The following is a 24,626-nucleotide window of genomic DNA, read 5'->3' on the forward strand; positions in this document are numbered from 1 at the left end:
ACTAAAGCTTGGCTAAACGATTAATGATTTATTTTTAAAATTATTTATTATATTTATAATGTTTTATCTATAGAGGTGTAAATATCAGTGCAATATATTTGAAGTATTCATCATCTGAGTCTTCCGTTGTATAAGAAATTTAACGAAAAACATTTCATTGCTATGATATTTAACTAAATCTGAAAACAAAAGCGGAATACATCCTCCCTAACGTTTATAATTAAATCAAATTGGTATCTTTCAAAATTTAACCACACAAGTTAAATGTATGAAAAATCACATCTTCACGACTTTTGAATTAGTAACATCGTCAATTTAACTTTGGGAAATTCTGTGCCGCGGGATGTTGAGAGAATAGCTTTAACAATTCATCGTTTATTCAGGGAGTGAATATATTATATCGATTTTTCGCCTCGTATGTGAAATTTGTAACAAAATGTTTGAGAGGTGATATTATGAACGCAATTATATGCCTTAATTGTATGAATAGTACGAGTAGATAATGATAACGAATCGTTAATTAGGTTAATAACATCTTTTTATGTTATCCTTTAATACATAATTTTACCACGGATTCGAATCTAATTACCTACAACAAAGAATGTAGTGTAGGCGACTATACAAATAGCAGCAATGTAATTTTGTTCTTTTTATTTTAATTTAGTTATGCCATATTTATCTACACTCGAATTAAATAGAGGAAAGATTTGTATGCAAGTACATATTATGTTTGTAACGAAATCACTCAAAACGTACTAGACTGGATTTTCGAAATTGATTCACCATTTTAATGTTATTGTTCGTGTTCATTTTCTTTTCTTATTCGATTTTTCCGACGTAATGACTGGACTATATATATGCTATTGAAGAAAATTATTATTGGTCGCGTTTATTATTTTTATTTTATTTATTGAGAATAATTTATTTATTAACTAACGAAGTATAATCGTTACTATAACAAAAGTAATGATTTATAGTTTTACTAACTTACTAAAATATATATCTTCTACATATCAAGCTTTACATATAATCATATAATTATTTACTTAAAAAAATGTGTTTAAACATATGCCCTATATTATTTATATTTGGCCCATTTCCCTTTCAACGAAGGTCTAAGCTAAAAATAAATAAAAAAGTCTTTATTCATTTTAAGTAGATGTACAATCTAGTCTCAATTGTATTTTAAATATTTTCTAGCATAGCCTAAAATGAATTTTACATGCTTTGAGTATATTTTAATACTATCTTCTATCTAGAGGATTTCACACTCAGTTGTAGCTTATTCATTCATGTGGAAAACGACAAGATATGTGGGAAGTAATATAAAAGTCTTATTCACAAAATCCAGACGTATTTCAAAATATAACAATGCATTCAAAACGTATTCAAATGATGATTTCATACTTGAAAGCTCTCAAATATTCAAACCGCGACGTGAAATAACTGCATCTCCATATTTCAATTGTTTTTTGCAGCGCGTCATCAAAATGCACTTAGTACTATGTCTATCAATACTCCATATATTCTTGTTCAAATCTACACTCAAATCAAGAAATGCAAGCTCCATATACGGGGAGAATGCACAATTTGCCTGCGCAAGGACAGGGCCGGATCGGCAGTGTTTTTATTTCTGATTTATTGTAGCCCTAAGAGGATGTACAGCGGCCAAGGGAGAGAATTTTAACTTGAACAACACATAGGAACATATACAATGATGAGGCAGAATTTTCATAAATATATCGATAATTTTGCAGATAACATTTTATCAACAAATTAAATGGGCCCAGCGGTGCATCGCAAAAAACAAAATTTATACTAAAATTTCTTTAATTTAACTATTACAATAATTGAACCTAATGAAATATGACACACGATAGATATATATATTATAGACTTACTACTTATTTTAGGATTTGACTGGTCCGATGTAAGGGATCCGATCAAAGATCGATATCTGTTATCCGTTTCCTTTTATAATACTGTTGCGTCACAGGGGTGCAGGTACCACAACAACAACAAAACAAATAAAAAAACAACACCACACGAAGCGGTTTCTTCATGACAAATCAGACTTAAAAAATACAAATTCAATCAAATACAAATTCAATTAAAATTCAATGCAGAACTTAAACTTAACTATATACGATCATCCCTAACTTTTTGTTTTTCTAACAATGAACGCTGTCACATTTTAAATTATTTTAATTTTCGGGGCCTTTATAATCACAGTTCTCGATAACCCTCTGTGAAAACAGACGTGAAATTGAAGCAATACGATGCCAGGGCCACCGAGACGCGCCGTTTCCGATCATATATAGATAGTGTTGCCATAATTTACCAATAAATTCTAAAAAATATATAAGTGATTTTTTATTATTCTTTTATCAATGTCATGAGGATAAGGTTCCGAAAGCTTCAATTTGACGTGTGGCGTGGACACCAAGATGATTTTAATGACAAGTAGGTCAGTCAGCTGTGTCTGACACGTGTCACTATTAGTGTTAGTGCTCTTAGTGTTTTGAACGCCTCTGGGTTGGTAATCTATGTACTTTCCTGTGCAATGCATATATCATTGAATAAGTCAAAAATTATGATAGTATAAGTACCTACTGTCAAGACTCAAGGTCCTTATACTATGGTGACAAGGTCTTTGGGTCCTTCAAGAAAAGAACGTACCAATTCTTAAAACGCCGGCAACGCACTCGCGAGCCCTCAGTTCTATAAAAAAAAGGTATACCGCTTCCCAAGAGACGCAAGCGACTCCGAGCTAGTAACTAAGTAATGCAATAACATTGCGTTCATTGCCGCTACAAGCGTTTTATTTTCAATTTAAAGTATTAGTGTAAACCCAAGTTATGTTTCATAACAGATATAATCAAATAACCTACATAAACCAAAATCAATGTCACTGTATCACTTCGTTTCAGTTTTGTTGGTAAAGGAATTTTGACGTATTCGCCAGTCTATTTGACGTACAGCTCCAAATGCTTTCAAAGGATTAAACAAAAAAAAATATGAATTATTTTTTTGCCGAAAAGCATTTTAGTCGAGCTGGTGTGGTACACGCATTTTCATGATTTAATTCTGAAAATATAATACGATCGACTTTTGTTTGTTTGAATGAACAAGAATGAAATAGTCCACAGAATTTCGTGTGTACGTATTAGCTATAGACAAAATTATCTCAACGACTATTATGTAACGATTAAAACAAATTCATTTTTCTTAATATTTTTTTAAAGAACAGGGGGCAAACGGGCAGGAGGCTCACCTGATGTTAAGTGATATCGCCGCCCATGGACACTCTCAATTCCAGAAGGCTCGCGTGTGAGCGCGTTGCCGGCCTTTTACTTTGCCTACTTGATAGAAAAACAATTCATATAATAGATACATAAATAGAAACATAACATTATATCTATACCGTAGGTACCTGTTCAAACCTGTAGGTTACTAGTACCTGTAGGTTTTCCGCAAATGATTTTCCAGTTTGTAAAAATCTATTGCAATCTTCATCTATGTTTGCGTTCAGAAATAACAATAAGTACCGCAGATGCGTGACAATACTCAGTGTTCACGAAATTAAATCACAATAAAACACTTTATTCAGAAAGGTTAATATAAACTTAAGCATTCCCTATAAAAATACAATTTTCACCGATGTAGATTGATGGCACCCTCTGACTGAAGCAAGCTTTGTCACGTTGTTCACTCGACGTGATACATCATTAATTTTGTTGTAGCATTTTTTCTCCTAGACCTGTTGATGTATGGGAAATCTAACGTTGATTAATTTAAGTTCGCTTCGTGTCCTTACCGTTAAATTACTTATGAAGATAGAATAAATTAATCTAGTTAAAGTATACCGGCCCTTGTCGTCGCGGAAAATGTTGTTTCATTTGGCTAGTTAGTTCCTTCTTGTACCGATTTAAAATATAGTTTCTATCTTTAGTAGACTCTCAAAATTTTAAATTTATATAGTCATTCAATTTTGCACAATACCTGATATCCTGTTGCTGTGTTTGTCGGGATATGCTATGTTATTTGGGTTAAATCATCGGCGAACTTAGGGCTTAGTCTCAGCAGATAATCGATACTTCAAATAGTTATCAGTATGGAGTGGGTCTCGTAGCTTGGAGTGGACTTCACTAAATGATCCCTTGATGTGAGAGTTTTCAACAATGCAAAGAACACTTGGTTACATTAGTTGTCAAACATAACATCGATTGGTATACTTTGTACTATAACTAATTTTAGTCTCTAAGTATTCGGAGAAGGGAATAACGAGCTCAAATAGCAATATTTTTGGAATATAGAATGTAGGCGATTGTGATAAGTGTTATTTTTGATGAATTCAAAATTATTTTTGTTGGACCTGTAGTGACAACCACCAACGATTATTTCGCCTTCTATTATTAGCAGTCGAAATCACTGTTTGTAATAATATAAATCAGAGGTTATGTTATAAAATAACACGATGTCATTTGTTTTATTAGAATGGCAACACCACACAATGTCATCTTACAGTTTGTCTGTCAATGTGTCAAAATCAACTTGTCAGTTGTGCGGAAAATCAATCAAAAAAAATAGAGTTGCTCTCTGATCAGCGCCTGCGTCAGACGTATGCACTGTATGTTTTAAATATTACGTAATATTATCGGATGACATATGTATATATAACTTCTCGATATAACCCACTGGGGCCTTCGGGCCAGCCAGTGTTAAACTTGAGACTGGTGTAGGATCCTGCCTTTAGTAAGGAAACCACCTTTCTTCTCAGACCAACAGAACATTGGCTATTAAAATAATCTTAAACGGTCTGCTTAATTTCAGTTAATTTACTGTAAAAAGTAGTTAGCCTTCTTAAATATTTTAACTTATTACCTTCTGTTTAATGTTGTGTTGGTTTTGTGTATGTATTGTTTTGTATGTGACATAAATGTTAATAGTTGACATATTGGAGTGATCTGTTAAGGAAGCTTATTTTTTTAATATTTGGTCGTACATGTAAATTTCATTAAGAAACAGAGATAATGCAGAATCATGTCAACGTTAGGTATTCCATGTATATAAAAGTAATTAATAAATAATTTAACCCAGTTTCCGTTGCCGGGCTGTTTTTGTTGCGAAATGAAACTTTTCTAATTACCTGCCCCTGTGAGTGTGAATAACCATAGACACAGTTGTGATGTAGTTAATTAAACCTTTTTGCTTTTAGCAATCGACTTTTACTACACTTAAAGTTTTAATAGTTGCTTCTTCCTTTATCGCCTCATACAAAAACACACATAACAAAAATTTGAAAAACAGTTACAAAAGATATAAAAAGGCAAAGGGCGGCCTTATCGCTTACAATCGATTTCTTCCAGGCAACCCTAATGAGAAACAACGATAAAGACAATCGACAATCAATAACAGAGGGTAGAGTACAAAAAATGAAAAACAATTAACAAAAGAAACAAAAAAACTTAAAACAAACGTTACTATAACTAATTTAATATAATAAAACAAAATAAAAAAGAAAAAAATAAATTATAATTACATATATATATTTTTTTAATAATAAAGATAATTCTTCTTTCTTCTTTTATACAAGGTATACCTAAATATATCATCTTTTATTATTGCATTATTATTGTGGCAAAATCTCGACTGATTCTAGTCTATATTATATAGTATACTAGCGACCCGCCCCGGCTTCGCACGGGTGCAATGCTGATACTAAATACACTACAGAAAATCTGTGAACGTTTCATATAAAAATGTGGGTTATCCATAAGAGATAGACATATACCATCACGGACTTTTCTGTAGACCTTTTCAATGTGTACAATACTTATGTACATTATTTTGATAAAACTCGTAGGGTTCAGCCTGCGTTTGCAATGTAAGCGGGAAAAATGTAATTATTTACGACATCACATTAGAAACCTCAAAAATAACAGTGACAGTCAACAACTTTCCTCTTGAATCACTCTATCTATTAAAAAAAACCGCATCAAAATCCGTTGCGTAGTTTCATAGATTTAAGCATACAAAGAGACATAGGGATAGAGAAAGCGACTTTGTTTTATAATATGTAGTGATTCCTACCTAATACACTATACGCCTTTCCATTCTCTGAGAATAAATAATTATGTTTCAGCTTTTAGAAGTTGGAAATAAAATGTTAAAAAAATTATTATTTCAAAAACAACATCCATTCATAAATTCATCTTATCATGTGTATCAATTTCGAATCCGATCCGATATCCGATTTCCTTAAGAATGATATATATTTATAAATCTTGTTGAAATCTACAAAAATAAAAAGGAATGCATTTGAATATTAATAGCAAATTATAGACTATAGTAACATAAAAATAACTGATATTTCGTAACTAAATTGTGTAAAAAAGTATCGAATATTTGTTTTAACAAATTAGTTTAAAATAGGTACTGATGTTTTCAAACAAGCTTTATCGACTCATTATGCAATGATTCTAAATATGTGCAAGATTAAAATAAAGATTTCACATGTACTAGCCTCAAAAGCTTGTCTCATAATAGGTATACGAACGGCAGCGCAAATTAGTTGGCGTCATGTTGTTGAATAGTGTCTGGCGCCCTTGAAGACATAACGAGGTGTATTCACAGCTTTGAGTATCGGCTGGTGCAATCAAAAAAGATGCTCTCGTACCAAGATTTCGCTGAAGGCTTTATAACTTCTAACAGTTTTATAGTGAAGACACTATCTATGTTCATATATTATATACAAGTGGCTCTGTAGTTCCGAGTTTATAGATATTTCATATAAGTGTATTGTTTCCTCATCATAGACTATACAAACATTTTGTACTCCATACTACTACATATAAAAAATAATTTAGAGAAGTACGTACAACGCGTATTCACAATATCGACCACAGATGGCGCTTCGGTAAGCATCAATAGGATTTAGTTATAATCTACACCACTAGATGACGCTATTATATTTGTATGTTTTTAAAAGGCGGTATTAGTAGTATTAGCCCACGACATATATTCTCAGGGATATTTGAGACTGTTATCGCTTCTCGGCCTTTTGGCTAAGATCAAAGTGTAGTATCTGTTCTTTTCAGCTTAATATCTGAAAGTTCCCGCAATGCGGGACCAGTATATTAAACTGATTTTTGGAAACTGACGGGATGTTCGGGGCTCGCTCCACTCCTGTCACGGGTCGGCCCGGCATTGCAGTGCCGCCGGGATCGGCCCACATAAATTATCTAGAACTTAAAATTTATTAACTATTACATTACTTATTTTAATAATTAATTTAAAAACTTCTAAAGATACTTGTGACAAATGACATCTCAGTTCTCACATCAGTGATCACTCATCACTGTTTACCTTGATTCAAAGGCACTTTCGCAAGTTTTTTATAATTAAGTAAAGCTAATACGTTATCAAAACTTCGTAGGAAAATTACATTTTGTTCGATTTAAAAGTTAAAATAATTCGGGATACCGTGTGTGTTTAATTAAGGATCTCGAATTATTTTAATTTTTTGATGGATTTTGAATTAACGATGTTCGAGTTAGTGAGATTCAACGTATTTAAATTTGAACGAGGATGCTGCGATGAAAACAGTACAAGATTAATGACAAACCCTCGCAATAATTAAAAATTAACAATACGTTAAAATGATAAACATGGCTGCAAAAAGGGAAACATTTAATTCAGTGTGATGCAACGCTGGCGTGCCTTCATAAAAACCTACTCGTTCTAGTTTCATTACAGGAAACGAGGCTTCAGTATACATGGAGGTGACAACTTATTATATTATTTCATGGAAGATGTAAGAGTGGAACGTCTATTCTGTAATGTATTATATTATCTTCTTTATAATATCATTGTGTGTTCAGTCTCTATAGTTTAATTGTCTATGGAAACAGTTCTTAGACGTCGAGCTTTATTTTGTTAATGAAACTATTGACTGCGTAATTTTTAACACATCATATCATATTGAAAATTTAATCAGCCTCAATAAAAAAAACACGATTTTGTAAAGAAATATTTTTTTACAAGTAAGAGGTTATTTTAGATTATTCATAATTTTTTCGGCGTATTTATTTGGTTTTTCTTAACATATAAACTGAAAAAACTATATATATGGCCTGGTGAAAGAATAACTTTTACTTAACGAAGTTTATTAACTATTAAGACAAACCATATCTATTTCATTCATAGTTGACTGAAGTCAAGTCAGATGTAATAGATTTTGAAATTATTTGGTTAAGTTGCTTTGATACAAATATATGTTGTGTGTTTAAATGCTCTTGTGATAGTCTAAATTGCAGTTTATACATGGAATTATTGAAATCATACCATACCAAACCAAACCAACCATAGTTATTTTATCAATACAAATTACAGATTGATCATTAAGATTGTTTAACAGTTTTTATATTATCTTTATTTAATAAGCCATGTTATAGGTGATTTGTATTCGTGTTCTGTTCCGATTGGAATCTATTTGACCTAATTGGAAAAACCTTCTTAATTGATAAGCTTCGATAATATTCGAGTCATTAATATATTCCTGGAGAATTCGTGGACACATTTTAAGTGAATACTTGATTTCTTTCCAAAAAGGAAATATGTAGAAACTAATTACAGAATAACTGAAACTGTGGTTCCAATGTGAATATATGAACTAGGTTATAAATAGACGAATGAAGTGTTTATTCAAATATTACATACATATACATTTTAATTTCTAATCCTTATCTGTGTTCCGAATAAACGCCTGAACAAAATTTCACAGCAAAATCGCCTCTGCTACATTTTGCTCGTATTTTCGTATGCACCGCTATTCCGAAATTATTTTAGCTCATCTAAATTCCTTCCTAATCTCTTTATATTATAATATAATATAAACGGCATATAATTATTTCATTAAAGAGATTTTCGGTTTAGGCACGAAGCAGCTTATGAAATTATGTATCTTGTTTTAACGAAAACAGCCGCATTAGACTGTAAATAGTCTTTATAACAAATAGTTTTCACTGACATCCAATAATCCTATCTAGAAACATTGTGTTAGTTGTTTGTAGTTGTGTAAAGAAGAATTAATATTGAATTTCAATTGCTCTATAATATGAAACGAAAAGCTTTTGGTTTGAATTTAAGATATGATTTTGTTTTGAATGTACTTATAAGTATATATTACATACGATCAATGACGACAAATAGTTAAGGGGCTACAAGCAGGGAAATATAGAGAGCAATCTATTTTAAAATATACATACATAAGTCTCTTATGTCTGCGAGGTATACCGTGAATATTCATGAATTATGTCTCAATTTCGTATTCTTGGACAGGAACAAAGTAAGTTTCTATGAATATGTATGTGGCGGCTCCATTTTTAACGGCATTAACGCAAAAACCAACTTGGTAAAATTACGCAGTATCGGTTGAGGGTTGTCGGAACAATTAATGATTTTATTAAAGCTTATAAATATTAAGTTCATATTTGGATTTGGAGTTTAACTAAAGATGTCATTGTAAAAATAATTACATAATTAAACATTTTTGTTAATGACACTATTGACTGCGTAATTTTTAATTATTATTTATGTTTTACCAAATGTATGTAAAAATTAAAAAAAAACCATTAAGGTTATATGTACAATTTTCAGAGTCGTATTAGATGCGTTTTACGCCCGAACCCAATAATCAATCCACAATCTGAGATTGAAAACAATCAGAGATCTGACCGTGACAGTCGATCTATCTCCTATCTGCATATGATAGAATCTGATAGAATGCAATCTCTTCGCTCTTTACACTCATATTTGATAATCAATATAAACCAAATAAAGTAAATAAAACCGTACAAATAATATATAAATATACATGTCTATTTTTAAAACATATCATACTTATGTAGGTACATACATATGTAGTTAAAATCTTAAGATAGGATATTGGCACAGTTGAACAGTCATTTTCATACTAAGGTCTATTCACATACAACGATCCGACCTACCATGGATAGCTTGTTAGAGCCTATTACAATCCATCGATTGGTTGTTGGCACACTTTATCAATATTAAGATTAAGATGTTTATCTCAGATGGTGAAAAATGGATTGAGATATATTATTGTGTTTGGGCATTAGTAAAATGACGAATGGTTCAACTCGTTCTTCCATTTTTGCACTTATAAATTCACTTCCAGATTTTACTATATCAGATCATTATTCCCTATTTCTAACCAATATTGTATTTATACATATTCTTTCCTATAACTATATTATAGAAACTAGGTTTGCCATCGTTAATTATATTAAAGATAACGATGGCAAAACCCAGTTACTAGGTATCTAAAGTGAACCAACTTTGCTCTGAAAATGTATTTTCAAATATAAATATTAAATGTTAAGCCAAAAGAACATAAGCTCCTTATATCGTAGCTAAGCACGCCGCACTAGTTTGCACACGATTTTCGCTAATTTGTGGACTTTCAGCTTTTTTCTTTATGGGGATTGTTACTATCGCTCATAATAATATTTTATCTTATTTTTTTATGACGAGCATATGGTACGATTTCTTTAATTATGTTAATTACTCCAATTAAGTTATGATGGAATAAGTTAATACGCCAGTTTATAGTTTAAGAATATATTAATACTCAGTAGGAAATGATAATAATAGTATTATTGAAATTTAGCAATATCGGTAACAAAGTCTTGTGTAATATAGTGTGAAGTAAATAGGTAAAATTGAAGGTTAAAATAAGAGTAATTGTTAAGTTTTATTATTACAATTTTTTTTTCTTTTTTTTGGCGGATTAAAAACTAGATTTCGTGGGATTTTTGTTGAGTTAATAGATAAGTTTTATAGCTGCGACTAAAATTAGACTTTAAGACGCTTCAGCGGAGGAGGGATATCATTCCAACACTTCGTCGCACTATATTTAAAAATCCCACGAAATGAAGCTGTCCGATGCTGGGGAATGGCGAGCTCCTGAGTACAACTCCTTATTTGTTGCTTGTTGACATTACTACGCCAGAGGAGCTTTTTGTACAAATACTCAGGTTGTTCAGTATTTACCACATCAAACAATAAACATGCCAAATACAATTTTTGTCGACCTTTCATTGTGAGAAAATTTAAGTTATTCTTAAATTTTATAATATTATATCATATAATTTCAACTAGAGTCGTCGTGTTTGCTAATACCTACTAATCAGTTGTGCCAAGCGCCGACGTACGGAGCTGTTTGTATTGGTATATTCAAATGATACATCCTTCTTCGGGTAGTTCGCTGACGGTTAGCAAATATTTGGTTTTATTTAGATTCAAAATTTGTGGTAGGCTCCATTCTGAATGATATAAATAATCATTCTTGACCTGCAATATATACGACCAGTAATATTATCATACCGCAAGTCGACCGCCAAACCATTCATCTGGGTTATCATATTCATAACCTTTCACAAATTAATCATAACCCGGAGATGGAAGTTTATAAAAACGCATTAATTAATTAATTTGATAAGCCTGCAAACACAACAATTATTTTGCATTCTATAAAAAAAAATCTTCCTATTCTGGTTTTCTTAACACACCAGTATCAAACCTTTTTGCATCACTTTCGACTCCCGGAACCTCTCACTACAGAATAAGCACATTATATTATATCAGCTTTTTTAACCTGACACCTTGTTGGTCAGAAATGACGCTTTGCTTATGCAGTTCTGCACAGCGTGAGCAAGTATTATTACAGATAAAATGTTCACTGAGGTGTGAATGCGCGATTCGGGGTTGGTGTACAGTTAGATATTGCCGACACTAACATCACGCCTGATGCAGTATAATGGTGAAGGTGAATTCCATGGAACAAAACGCATTACAAATAATTTAAGATTTTGTGAAAAAAAATTCACATTGGGACTGAGCTAATTGTTAAGACTTAGATTATAACTGAGTTTAGATTTATTTTAATAAAAAAGCGAGTCCAATTAATTACCATCTCCTCAATTAATTTTAAAGTCGAGTAAAATTACGCTACAAAACAATACATTTGAAAGAAAAACAGTTATTAAGATATTTTTTCTCTTACTTATTTTTTGTACCTAATACATAATATTATATATAGAAAGTACTGTGCTAGACCTTGATTGTTCTATACTTAACTGTATCGTTGGATTTAATTTAGAATACTGTTTGAATACATGATTAAACAGCTTCAACAAATTGAAAGTGGTTTTATATTCAATACTTTCTCTTTGACACTCGTCAAAGTGACAAAACGTCAATGTTCAAAATCAAATTTAACATTACACGATAACAACATTCAAATTCCGGTTCACGTCTATCTCGTGTTAATAAGCTTGATAATATTAATTTATATTTCCAAATACATATAATAAAAATAATGTATAATATCTTAATAAGTATTCAATAACAAAACAAATATACAGTTCAGTATACAGTATTTACAATTTTATTAGCATACATAATAAAAAATATTACAATAGATTTCATTAGATTTATTTACAAACGAAATTTATTAAAATATATCGCTCATAACACATTTACATTATATTTACATTCACAATTACATCATTGATAGGTGAACGACCCAAACTCATTTGACCAAAAATGGTAGCTAGTTATAAGGATAACGAGATAAGAAACAAGACTGGTCGACTAATACCAGTCTTTCTAATGTTTCAAACATTTACTAACTAACGCTTTACGTGAAACGTTAGCCCTCAACAATTCAAACAAAAATGACACAGTTGATTTTTTAATGTTTGATCATCTTTGACACAGCTTGTGTAAATAACAAATCTCTCGGCAATGGCGGCAATGTCTATTTTTTATTTATTTAATATTACATAATGCACAGGTATGTGTTTCCCCACAAGTGTACTCATAGGAAGTATCCTTATTTATTATGACTCATACTCTGATGAAACAAATGACCGTCACGACGCAATATAACGGTAGCTTTTCGTGTTCTTCAGATTTGAGGCACGAAGGCGCTCAAAGTCATACACTTCCAATTTTCAAAGTTAGTCTACAATTTTTTTTTTCGGTTCCACTCAGGAATCGAGACCTCTTGAGATTCCGAACATACTAAAATTTGTGTGAATTAATTAAGATTTATATTTAGGCAATGTAACCTTTAAAAAATATTAATAACAAAACGAATGATTTCGCTGTCTGAAATTTCATTTGTGTTAATATTATAAGTACGCCATAATCACGACACGACATTCATATTTACCCACTTAACAACCTTGAAACAAAACCAAAGACAATTAAACTTTAAACCTTCATTAGAATACATATTTGAACTTTGCAGAGTGAATTTTTAACAATAGGAACCATTTTAACTTAGTACTTAAGAACACGTTAGTTTAAACGTGTATATATTTTATAGTATAGTAATTAAACATATTTCTTATCTTATCCTCAAACCACTTACAAAAAAAACCGACCACTGATTTCACCGTTACATATGTTTTTGTGGCTTTAAAGAATGATTGCTATACGCAGCTTCAAACAATTTTCCATGTAAATTATAAATATATTAATATGTAAACTTGCTATCATAAAAATCTAATATGCAATAATTAATGACAATTATAGGTTATCAAGCAACTAAGTAATTTCTTTATACCACAGTCACGAATCATTATTCAAGGTGTGTGCACGCTTACTAAAAATGGCACTACCAATATTACATATTTTTGCTGCTGTATTAAATTCTTATATATTGTGGTATGATCAAGTATATGTGAATGTTCCCTTTGAAAAGGGTTTGGACAGCTATCCGTTTAGGAGTCGCGTTCTCTTCCTGACTCTGTGGAATTTTGTGAGTACATTTTTATTGATACTAACCAAAAAAACTGACTCTTAAAAGGTTTTAAGAAGATTTATTTAACCGCATTATAAGTTTTTATTTCTCGATACATTCAAATACCAACCTTTTTGAAGGTTCCTATGCTGAGTATCAATGCTAATAACCGGTTTTTATAAACCTTGGTGATCCCACTGAACAAAATTGTTAGTGTTAAAAAGTCACACAAGATGTTCAGTTCTATGGCGACCAATGACCACATTTTACTTTTGTATGTAAATAGAATGTGGATAATTATTTTAATTTGTGTGACTCGTAATAATTAGTAATAACGTACATTTGCATAAGTATTGTCGTTATCAATTACCATAATTATAAAACTACCTACTGTATTTATTATTATTGTTATCTGTTCCATGATATTGGTAGATAAGTATTCTGACCTTTTTTCAATTATATTATCTTTTTGTATTGAACTAGTTATTACATTACAGAACCAAGCTTAATTCAATGATATAGATTTTTTAGAACAAGGGCAAATATGGTAGAACGATCACCTGATGTAAAATGATGCTGCCCATGGACACTCTTAATGCCAGAGAGCTCACAAGTACGTTGCCAGTTTTTTTTAAAGAATTGGTATTAAATCTATCTTTTCTTAATGGACTCTAAAGTCGAGTTGGTTCCAAAAAACTTCAGTGATAGAAACTATACGTATAAACTAATAAATTAAAAAGGTCATTAGGTATTCTTCTAATGACTTAACACATGACTTATTGTAAGGAGAAGAAGAGAACCTAACCTAACCAAACCTTCAGCATTTATCAAACCCTGAACAACTGTGCGTTATCTAAACTACAATAGACATAGACAAATCTATTAACAATAATGTATCTTAATTCCAGGTACTTCATGCTGTTTACTACTGGATAGCCTTCGCAAACGACATTTTTGGTACAAACGATGCATCACCTCGTCACCCGCCATTAATACGTAAAATAAAAGACGTGATATTCGCTTTAGCTTTTCCTCTAGGTGTGTACGTTTCTGTTGCTTTCTGGGGTGTATATGCAGTTGACAAGGACCTCATATTTCCCGAACCCATTGAAAAAGCTTATCCACCATGGATAAACCACCCTCTACACACACTTGTTTCCGTCTTTATAACTATCGAAATGTTAACATCTAGTATTACATTCCCCAGACGAAAGCTCGGTTTAGCAATAATGAATGTCTTCATGTTCTCATATTTGGTGGTTTTGTTTATAGTTTTTAGTCAAACGGGTAAGTGGGTGTACCCGGTGTTAACACACCTCAATTGGCCTCTTAGAATTAGCTTTTGTCTGGGTAGTGTTGCCATAGGTCATCTATTTTATTTCTTAGGAGAAAGTTTAAATAGAACTTTAAATCCGTCTTCTAAAGTCAAAGGCAAGAAGTCACGATAAGGCACGTATTTTATTACTAGTAAAAGTGTTAAATTCTTGAATAAAATAACTTATTTATGCATATTGTCGTTTTATTAATTTATGTTTTAAGGAAATAGTATGTATGTATGTTTATGTGGTAAGTATTAGCTTACTTTCCCAAAGTACTTCCAAACGGTACCTACCATAATACATATATACACACATTTAAAAGAGCACTTATACTACATATATGGTGATGATACACACACATGATTGAGAACTTTTGCTAGCTCTGTAATGGAGGGCGTTATGTTTTAATCGTTACAATAAGTAAGCAGTTTTGGCATAGTAGTTTAAGCGTGCGACTCTCAGCATAGAGGTCGTAGTTGCGACCTTCGACGTGTGTAACAATAGACGCGCGCATGTATGTATTGTAACATTTGGTCATAAGGTGAAAGAAAAGAGAATAAACCCATATGTTTTAGCCCCAAAAAGTCGACGATATGTGCCTTACAATTTTTTATTACAATTACTTGGATATAAACGTAAAATATTCCTTGATATGAAGGTAAGTCGGTAACTGAGACAATGCTTTTGCTGAATACTTCAGTTGCTAAATATTAGAACTATTCAAGAATATTACGTCAATCAAATTTGTTAAAGATGTATTCAAGTAAACTAAAGAAGATCATAATATTCTTTAATCAGCCGTCATCCTTGATCGTTGCAGTTTTTCCGCGCCTTCTGCTAAGAGACCTGTCTTGTCGTGTGGCTTGCACAACTATAAAAACTTATAGTAAAAATTTAAAACCTACTAACACTAAGTTGTGTAACATTAAATGTATACGCACTACGCACCGTATTTAAAAGTGTGGCTGGAGTTTTTTTTTTTTAATTCATTTATTTTACAGAATAATATAATAAAATCATGGTATGTTAGAAAACCACTGTGGTTTGTATAAACGTAACCATAGTAGTCATGTTTCGGAGCGCAACAAATAAAATTATTCTATTAACTTACTTTTTATGTTAGTTAACGGTAGACTAGTACAATTGTAATTGAATGGTAGTCCTTTTATTTGCCATACAATTCCTTTGCTAAAAGTGTTCACTGGGTTAGCTTTTGCAACCTCAAAACTATGGCAGAATATATTATAGTAAGGCAACCTAAATACAAATCGGCTACAATACATTTTTATTTATTTTGTGAGTTTATATCTGGATAGTTTGACTATCTCAGAATCCGTAGATCGGAAGAGTTCATTAAAAAAAGATTTTGGCAAACACAGTGCGTCGTTTTGGCATCGGGATTAAAAAACTTATTTTTTTTATCAAAACATGGACAAACATTTACATCAATATCAAAAATCGTCAAACTGTATAACAGTTTGTTGGCGATAAATATGATCTTAGATGTATTCGGATGAATAAGTTCATTGAGTGTTTAATAATTTTTACATCGCTAATATGAATAGCTTTCTTACTGAGTATATATGTGACAATATTGTAAAGGTTCAGATATAAAATTCATTACTGTAAAGTACGGGGTTTGAATGCACGATCGTAATGATGATATTTATTAGACGCCTAGTGTTGGGATTAATTACATATTCTATTTCCATAAAGATCCCTCAGAGGTCTCTAGGCATTCTACCAAAGGCATACAACTGACTCAAAGTTGATATTGGAATTCTCATTCGGTACGGTTCAGAAGTAACTAATTAAAAAAAACACTTAGCCTTGATGATTTACACCAATATAAAAACATTCCCTTTTATTTGATAAAACAATTCATTGCCTAAAACTATATCAGTTATAGGTCAAGCTTTAATGATATAGTTAGGTGAATGACCCAATTATGTGTCGAAAAAGATATATTGATGTATATTTATCGGTAGATCGTAGAAAATATATAACAAAGAGTATTGTCTAATATGTTTTATAGTTGTGTAGGTAATATAAATGCAAGGAGAAAAATCATATACCCAAGGCTTTTGGATATGGACGAATATCTTGTTATCTATCTCTCATATCCAAATTTTCGGCCCACGGACGGTGAATCTATGCTAAAAAAATATAAGCCTTTATCCTTCATCGGTTATTTAAATCGGCCATATACAGGATGCACGCTTTAAGAATTATTGAAAAACCATCTGAAAGTATTTTTCTGTCTGCATATGTAGGTCTAGACTGTAAATACTTGCAACCATCCTTATTATTTTTTAATGAATACCAAGTTGAAGACGTCTGTACTGACGAATAATAATAATCATTGAACATAACTATTTTCAACTGAAAGCATTACATCTTGAAATTATTCGACTTTTCGTTACACATATCATAAAGAGGGAGGGTAAGGTGGTGGAAAACGTTCTGAATTGGTCCGAATCATTTTTAAGTTCATTTATTTAAAAATATATAAGAACTTTTCAAATATATTCATTAGCACTTTGAGGAAACTAAAAAAGGAGTCAATACTTTATCAGAATTCATATCTTACCTAGAAGAAAAGGAAAACACATTAAATACATCCCTAAATAAGCAACTGTAAATATCTAATAATATAAATATTTAGAAGTCCAAATAAAACGTGGCTGTTATCTTAAATGCAGCTTGAGAAATTTTGGTCGAGGAAAGATTAATCAATTAAATAATTATTATTAAATGACGATTATAAATAGCGGGTTTTAGTCGACCCACAGTCACAAATTATAATTCGAAGTGCGTGAACGCTTGCTGAAGTAATATGGCATTACCATTGTTACATATTTTTACTGCTGTATTAAATTCTTATATTTTGTGGTATGATCAAGTATATGTGAATGTATTCTATGGAAATTCACTGGACACCTACCCTTTTAAAAGCCGTATTCTTTTCTTAACTCTGTGGAATTTTGTAAGTAACTCAGTAAATAATTATTATATTTAGTTACTCTGCATTATAATTTACAGTAATTATAAAATAGGATTTATTATTATCATAATTATTATAGTTTATGTATAGCACATGAAAAGGTACTGAGATTTGTTCTTATGTTATTTAATTTTTATTTCGAGAAATTACAAAAAATACTCTGATTTTGTGGCTTATAAACCATGTTTAGCCATTTATACATTTTTTTTTAATTCAAATCTTTATTTCAGCTAATTTTAACTCTTCACACTAACCAAAATCATTTTCTTCCTTGGTCGTTAAACTGTTTTTATAATTTGCTATTATTAGCATTATTTATATAGTTTGATTTAATATTTGTTTAAAATTAATTCACTAATAGATAATATTCCAACCCTTTACGTGTTCTTGGTCTCAATTCGTTCTAATAGTTTCATGCATACCTCTTTATTTAGAGGTATTTGTGCGCGATTAGCTTTCTGTCTGGCACATGTAATATTTTTGAAACTATACATAAACTTTATAAAGCCTACTTAGCCTATGGGGATGTATTTAAATTTAATAAAAATTGCGTGATCTAAATTTTAAGCTCATACTGAAGGTAATGCTGTAAATTACGTACGTTTTATTAATTTTTTTATTAAATACAAACATAAATATTAAATATTACATTGTCGTAATTTACAGAACTCATGGTTTAATGAAAAACTCCCCACCGATATTTGCTGTCGAAACGTCAATTTATGTAATGAACATGAAATATTCGCTTTTATAGTGATACAAAAATAATGTTTTCTGTTATTTAAAAACTAACTAACAGCCTATATTTGTTAAAGAATCTTTTGTTACGTTTATTTAACTTTAAATTTGCATGATATTAATTAAACATAGTCACAAACATTTACAACTAAGAGAATTAAAGAAATCAAAACTTTTAAAGTGTTTAATGCTACCTACGTATCAACTGGTAGGTACTTCATCACCAAACTTACAATTTTGTTGGGATTTTATATTATATTAAATTCAAAATAAGCCGTACCTCAATAGCCCAATAGTCAAAAAAAAGTTAGTAATTGAGTTTAATACAAAAAATACTATTTCCTGTATACTTAGGTAATACATTACAATTCATATAATAATTACCTAATGTAAGTGTATTTATTAAATCCAAGGGCAGCTATGTAAACAAAAACTAAACTTTCCGAATTTATTTATATTTCGAAAATATTATTGCCCAGTTTACGTTAATATAAACATCAACTCCAATATAGAGTAGAAATATATTATAGCTAAACTCATACACAAATTTTAAAGTACTACTTATATTGTTTATACATTACTTTAAATACAACTTTCATTAAAATTTCGTCATTAAAATGTTCATCAAATAATTAGTAAAACAACTACATAAATTTTTATTTTTTCCCTAAAGACAAGACGTGATACGATGCTTTGTCCCCTTCAAATCCAAACAATCACACAATTGGGAATTGAAGCAGCAACTCCCATACCTACAGTGTACTGTGTAACTACGTAGTATACCACACAAAATATTTATTTATTTTATTTCACAGGTGCTTCACGGAGTTTACCATTGGGTAGCCTTCGCCAATGATGTTTTTGGTACAGACGAAGCATCACCGCGTCACCCGCCTTTAATACGAAAATTAAAAGATTTGTTATTTACCATAGCTTTTCCGCTAGGTGTCTATGTGTCTATTGCTTTCTGGAGTGTATACGCCGTGGACAAGGAACTTATATTTCCCGAACACGTAGAAAAAGCTTATCCACCATGGATTAATCACCCCTTACATACTTTTGTATCTGTTTTTATAATATTAGAAATGTTAACGTCTAATGTAACCTACCCTAGAAGGACGGTCGGTTTAGCCATGATAAATATCTTTATGTTCTCGTATTTAGGATTTTTGTTTGTAGTTTATGGTCAAACAGGAGAATGGGTGTACCCTGTATTAGCATACTTCAATTGGCCTCTCAGAATAATCTTTTGTTTCGGCAGTATTGTAATAGGTCACCTATTTTATTTCGTAGGCGAAAGTTTGAACATTAAATTAAATCCTAAGGTTAAAAGCAACAAGAAGTCACGATAAAGCACAAAATATGTCTTAACACATTGTAGTCTAAACAAATTGTAATAATAAATTGATTAATTTTATATTACACTGCTGTTTTATTAATGTGACCTAAATTGACAAAGTATTAAATTGTTGTAATTTCACACACACCTTGTGTGTGAAATTACAGTAAGTCTAAGTATATATACAAGTCTTTTTCACCTATACCAACAAGATGGGTAGGTAATCTTATTGTCCAACCACTTTACAACAGTTACATTTCCGTCTCTGGTGCATACTTCTTGAGAAAAACCACTAGTCTTCTCATTTGTTACCTTATCACTTAAAAACGGTGGTTTAACAAATCTGTTAACACAAGTAGTACATGCGGCCATAATACCCTTTTGTTTTAGGATTTGTAGTAAATTGTATGATGAATGTTTACAAATAATTAATTAATGGGTATGTCACACAGATAAATTAAATTAAGGTGCACATTGAAAATACTTGTTTAAGGTTTTTGCAGTTTAGTTAACTAATTTTTTTATAAAATTCAATTCAATTCTGAATAGTTAGTCAAATAAAAAAGAATGAAATAAATCTAGTTTGAAAACTAAATATTTTCATGGAAGTTCTATATTTAAAATGTTAGGGTGTATGTTATTTAGTATTATTGCTAGAAATGTTGAGGAATTAATAAAAAATAAAATATGATATCAACTATATTTTAACTTCTGACTCAAATTCTTTAATTAAAAATGTGATTTCTTCATCTGTTTTTCGTCTTCTATTTTTTTTCTTACCCATGTTACAATCCTTAAATTTCAAATTTAATTCATTTATTAATCTACATAATACCATGTTTAAACTTTTGTAGAAACAAAGTACGCTGGTTGCACCAAATAAATATTTCTGCAAATATAACATTGGATCGCTTTCCTTTTCAAGTTTCAATGCCATATTGTAAATGAATGTACCATTATAACTTTTTGAATATATTGTACTTTCAAATGGGCTACCACATAGAGTATTTAAAGAGTTTATGGCATAAAGGCAACACTGGAACTGGGCAAAGGTATGTATTCTCCTTGAATTATAACTTTTAGGCTTCTTTCTTATAGTTTCATCTATTTCAAAGTTTTTCAATAGCATAGCTGCCGAAACTATACAATCATCATATTGAACTTTATTTTTATTCATTTGTAGGTCATCTGTAATTTCTGTTACAGATCTTTCTTTTAGTTCCAATATTTTATTAGAGAACTTTTTATTAAAATGGAAGTAACTTCTTGTACTGCCAACTTTTTCATCAATTGCATCTAAATATGTGTAACACATAATTAAGCTATGTAGTTGGCCTACTACAACATCACAGTTAGAAACCCACCACAAAAGTGCCAGTGCAAAAAGTTGAAAGTTTGAGGGCAGCAGCTTCAAAACTTCAAAATTTAGTTGAGGTAGTTTTTCTTTGAAAAAATGGTAGAAATATGCATGTAGCTGGGATCCAATTAATTGTGATATTGGTAAGATTATTGGTTTGGAAACTGCAAACTCTTTTCCAACAATTATCCTTCTATAATTACAATCTTTCTCTCTACTAACATATACAAAATGTTCTTGTTCAAAGTCTGTTAGTATATCAAATGCATATCTTAGTATTGGTAGAATACAGTAATGAGCATCATCTTGTAAATAATCCTCAGCTTGAGGAGAACAGAAATGCAAATGATGAGTATATAAATTGATAAATGAATGTGGTATTGTTTTATGTCGAATGCCTTCAGCAATCCATTCTGGTAGGCTTTCTTCAATGTCGTGACCACTATTAGATTCTTTATCAGATTCATCATTACTTGAAAAACTTCCACTCTCATCTGATTGGTTGTCAATATCATCATCATTAATTTCATCAGGCATTTTTATGTCAACAATATCATCAATACTGTCATTTGACAAATTGAAATATTTCAGTGATTTACATTCCTTTTTATTGTAGCCTTTAATACTTTTCATAATAATCGCAAAGACTTTCTTTTTTTGGTGTTTTTTTAGCCTACCAATTATTTTTGTTATAGCAGACTCTAATGTTTCATTTTGAAGCCATAGAAACAACCCATGTATGCAGCGCTGTTGTTCATTTTTAGATTTCTTACCTTTAGGGGTTTTTAATTGTGAAAAAAATTTGCAAAACACTTTTTTTTCAACAAAATCATTTCCTAATAATGTTGCTAATAATGGTAAAAGTTCCTTTTCAATACCCCCAAAATGTTTAGTTAAAAATTCAACTTTGTATATCTTACACTCCATTGCAAAGACTTTCTTTTCATCATAAAGAATTTGCTTAGGTTTTATCTCAAGACTATTGAATGGGATGTAGACAACATTATATATAAAAAAATCAGAATCATAACTTAATACAGGGCAGTTTAAGTACCTAGCTAAGGCAGCAATTTCATCATCTGCCTCAAATTCACATATTGTATACATCACAGTCAACTCTTTTATTACTTCCTTAAAAACCTCCCTTAGTAGCAGAGGAAATATTTGAAGAGATCCTTGTGTGACTGGATCGAGGCGGGCAGCACCATAGATCTTAGAACGAAGTCTACTATGTGCCGTTCTTAGCTTTCTTTTCTCATAGCTACCATCAAATATTACATATGGAGTAACCTTACATTTCTTTAGATTCTTAAAAAATGTCTTAACGTAAGCAGCAAATTTATCGTAATCACCACCAAAAGCGGAAAAGCAGTTCAGTGATCTGTACAATTGAGCACAAAGGCTATGTCCATCTATTACTAAGTTAGTATTGTGTAGATCATAATCCTTCATAAAAATATTTGAATTATAATTTAAATATGTAGTTAATCCTCGAACTCCCATTATATCCCTGTATACCCGATACTGCGACAACCCGTTGATAATAATATAAATTATTAAAAACACTTTGTTATTAAACTCTATCCATGCTTTTATCTTTACTGTGTTATGTGCATATTCAATATTGTATCAATTAACCATAAAAATTATAACCTAAAGTTTTGAATTTTGATCATAAACAAAAGTGAAAACAGACCGTTCATTCTAATATTTTAACCACAGATTAAGTAGAGCATAATATATTATTTATTTGTGATTCGTGTGTAATCATCGACGTCAACTTATTTATAATAATTTATTACATAATATACTATTTACGAAAAGGACAATTAATGTAATACACCAGCAATGTTAGAAAAAAATAAATACACTGAAAATTCTGGCTACAGTTAGATGGTCTCACTGAAAAGCAAAAATCCATGATATTATTCAAATAGGAAAAAATTAAGAAGCAATAATTGCGAAGTTTTGTTAAAACTTATTTTACATCTGTATAACATAAACACTTTAGTGTAAATAAGATTTGAAAATTATATATTTTGGATCCAAATCTTGAAATATTTAATAGTAGGATAGGTATCGGTAGAATTTAGCAGTACGCTACATAGACTTAAAGTATTACTTTATTTATTTTACAACTTGTGATATTCTACGACACAATTTGTAATTACTAAGAGAGTAATATAGTTCATAAGAAAGTCTTTATTTGCCTGAAAAACTGTATATTTTATGGTAGAATATATGATATGATTGATTAAGGAAAACTCAAAATAATGTATCAAAGAGCACAAATATTTAGTTTAATAAAATTATTTTCAGTGAAATTCTTAAATTCTAATACTTTTACAAGATGCGTACCCAACAAATGACCTAATTAGTAAAAAAATTGTTCTAGCCAAAACAATATAGGATATAGAGAGAACAACTAAAAAAACTATTTATTTTTAGTTGTGATAGTTGCGAGATAGCTGGGGCGGAAGAAGGTATGCAAGTTGATGTTCAATCTTCTTGACTGATAACAGCAACACCATATTATAAGAGTCAATAGATTTTTTAATGTACAGACACGCGGTCTTATAATTCCAGATAATGTCACAGATATCAGAGATAATTTAATATGTATGATAGGCAAATGACAAATGACTACCGCATGGTTTCGACAATGCCAAACCAATCGACCACTAAAGACACATTAGAAGTTTAGATTTATTCTCCCAAACATAGGGAGATTATAATTAAATAGAATTTTTATAGTTATTTTCTACTAAAAGGAAACGTAGATACGTATTGAATTCTCACCAAATTTTGGACTTATACTTCGGGCTGTATCTCAACTCTAAATCGTATTTAATTTATCTTAGTTTAAATTGAGAATAAAAAATTAAAACTTTAAAGATACCAAACTAGACCCGAACACATTTCATATGTGTAATATTTATTAAAATTAATCACTATAATTACGTTAAAATTACGACTGACCCTTTCTCATAAACCCCATTTTTCTACGTAAATAATGTCCTTATAAATTATAATGT

At 30.7% G+C, this 24,626-nt stretch overlaps 3 protein-coding genes and 1 non-coding gene across 5 annotated transcripts; 3 read left to right on the forward strand and 1 right to left on the reverse strand.

Annotated features, from left to right (window-relative positions):
• The first annotated feature begins 7,047 nt into the window (after window positions 1-7,047).
• On the forward strand, window positions 7,048-7,240 carry LOC123689529. Its single transcript, XR_006750480.1, has one exon. It is a non-coding gene; the product is annotated as a U2 spliceosomal RNA (small nuclear RNA).
• Window positions 7,241-13,638: 6,398 nt separating this feature from the next.
• Window positions 13,639-15,343, forward strand: LOC123689519 (androgen-induced gene 1 protein-like). Its single transcript, XM_045629872.1, has 2 exons — window positions 13,639-13,852; window positions 14,743-15,343. Exons 1-2 carry the CDS (start codon window positions 13,703-13,705, stop codon window positions 15,280-15,282), a joined length of 690 nt encoding a protein of 229 aa, XP_045485828.1. The 5' UTR covers window positions 13,639-13,702; the 3' UTR covers window positions 15,283-15,343.
• A 2,608-nt stretch (window positions 15,344-17,951) lies between these two features.
• On the forward strand, window positions 17,952-20,317 carry LOC110991286 (androgen-induced gene 1 protein). 2 transcript variants are annotated; one of them, XM_022256600.2, is made up of 2 exons: window positions 17,952-18,139; window positions 19,711-20,317. In XM_022256600.2, the coding sequence occupies exons 1-2, from the start codon at window positions 17,990-17,992 to the stop codon at window positions 20,245-20,247; spliced, it is 687 nt and encodes a 228-aa protein (XP_022112292.2). In that variant the 5' UTR covers window positions 17,952-17,989; the 3' UTR covers window positions 20,248-20,317. The 2 variants fall into 2 exon arrangements, with proteins under 2 accessions (XP_022112292.2, XP_045485866.1); XM_045629910.1 differs by lacking the exon at window positions 17,952-18,139 and adding an exon at window positions 18,960-19,103.
• Window positions 20,318-20,927: 610 nt separating this feature from the next.
• On the reverse strand, window positions 20,928-23,278 carry LOC110991306 (protein asteroid). The gene has a single exon (XM_022256627.2). It carries the CDS (start codon window positions 23,092-23,094, stop codon window positions 20,932-20,934), a length of 2,163 nt encoding a protein of 720 aa, XP_022112319.2. The 5' UTR covers window positions 23,095-23,278; the 3' UTR covers window positions 20,928-20,931.
• Window positions 23,279-24,626: the final 1,348 nt, after the last annotated feature.

This window comes from Pieris rapae, chromosome 10 (assembly GCF_905147795.1).
Source record: "Pieris rapae chromosome 10, ilPieRapa1.1, whole genome shotgun sequence".
In the NCBI taxonomy this organism is placed as follows: Eukaryota; Metazoa; Arthropoda; class Insecta; order Lepidoptera; family Pieridae; genus Pieris; species Pieris rapae.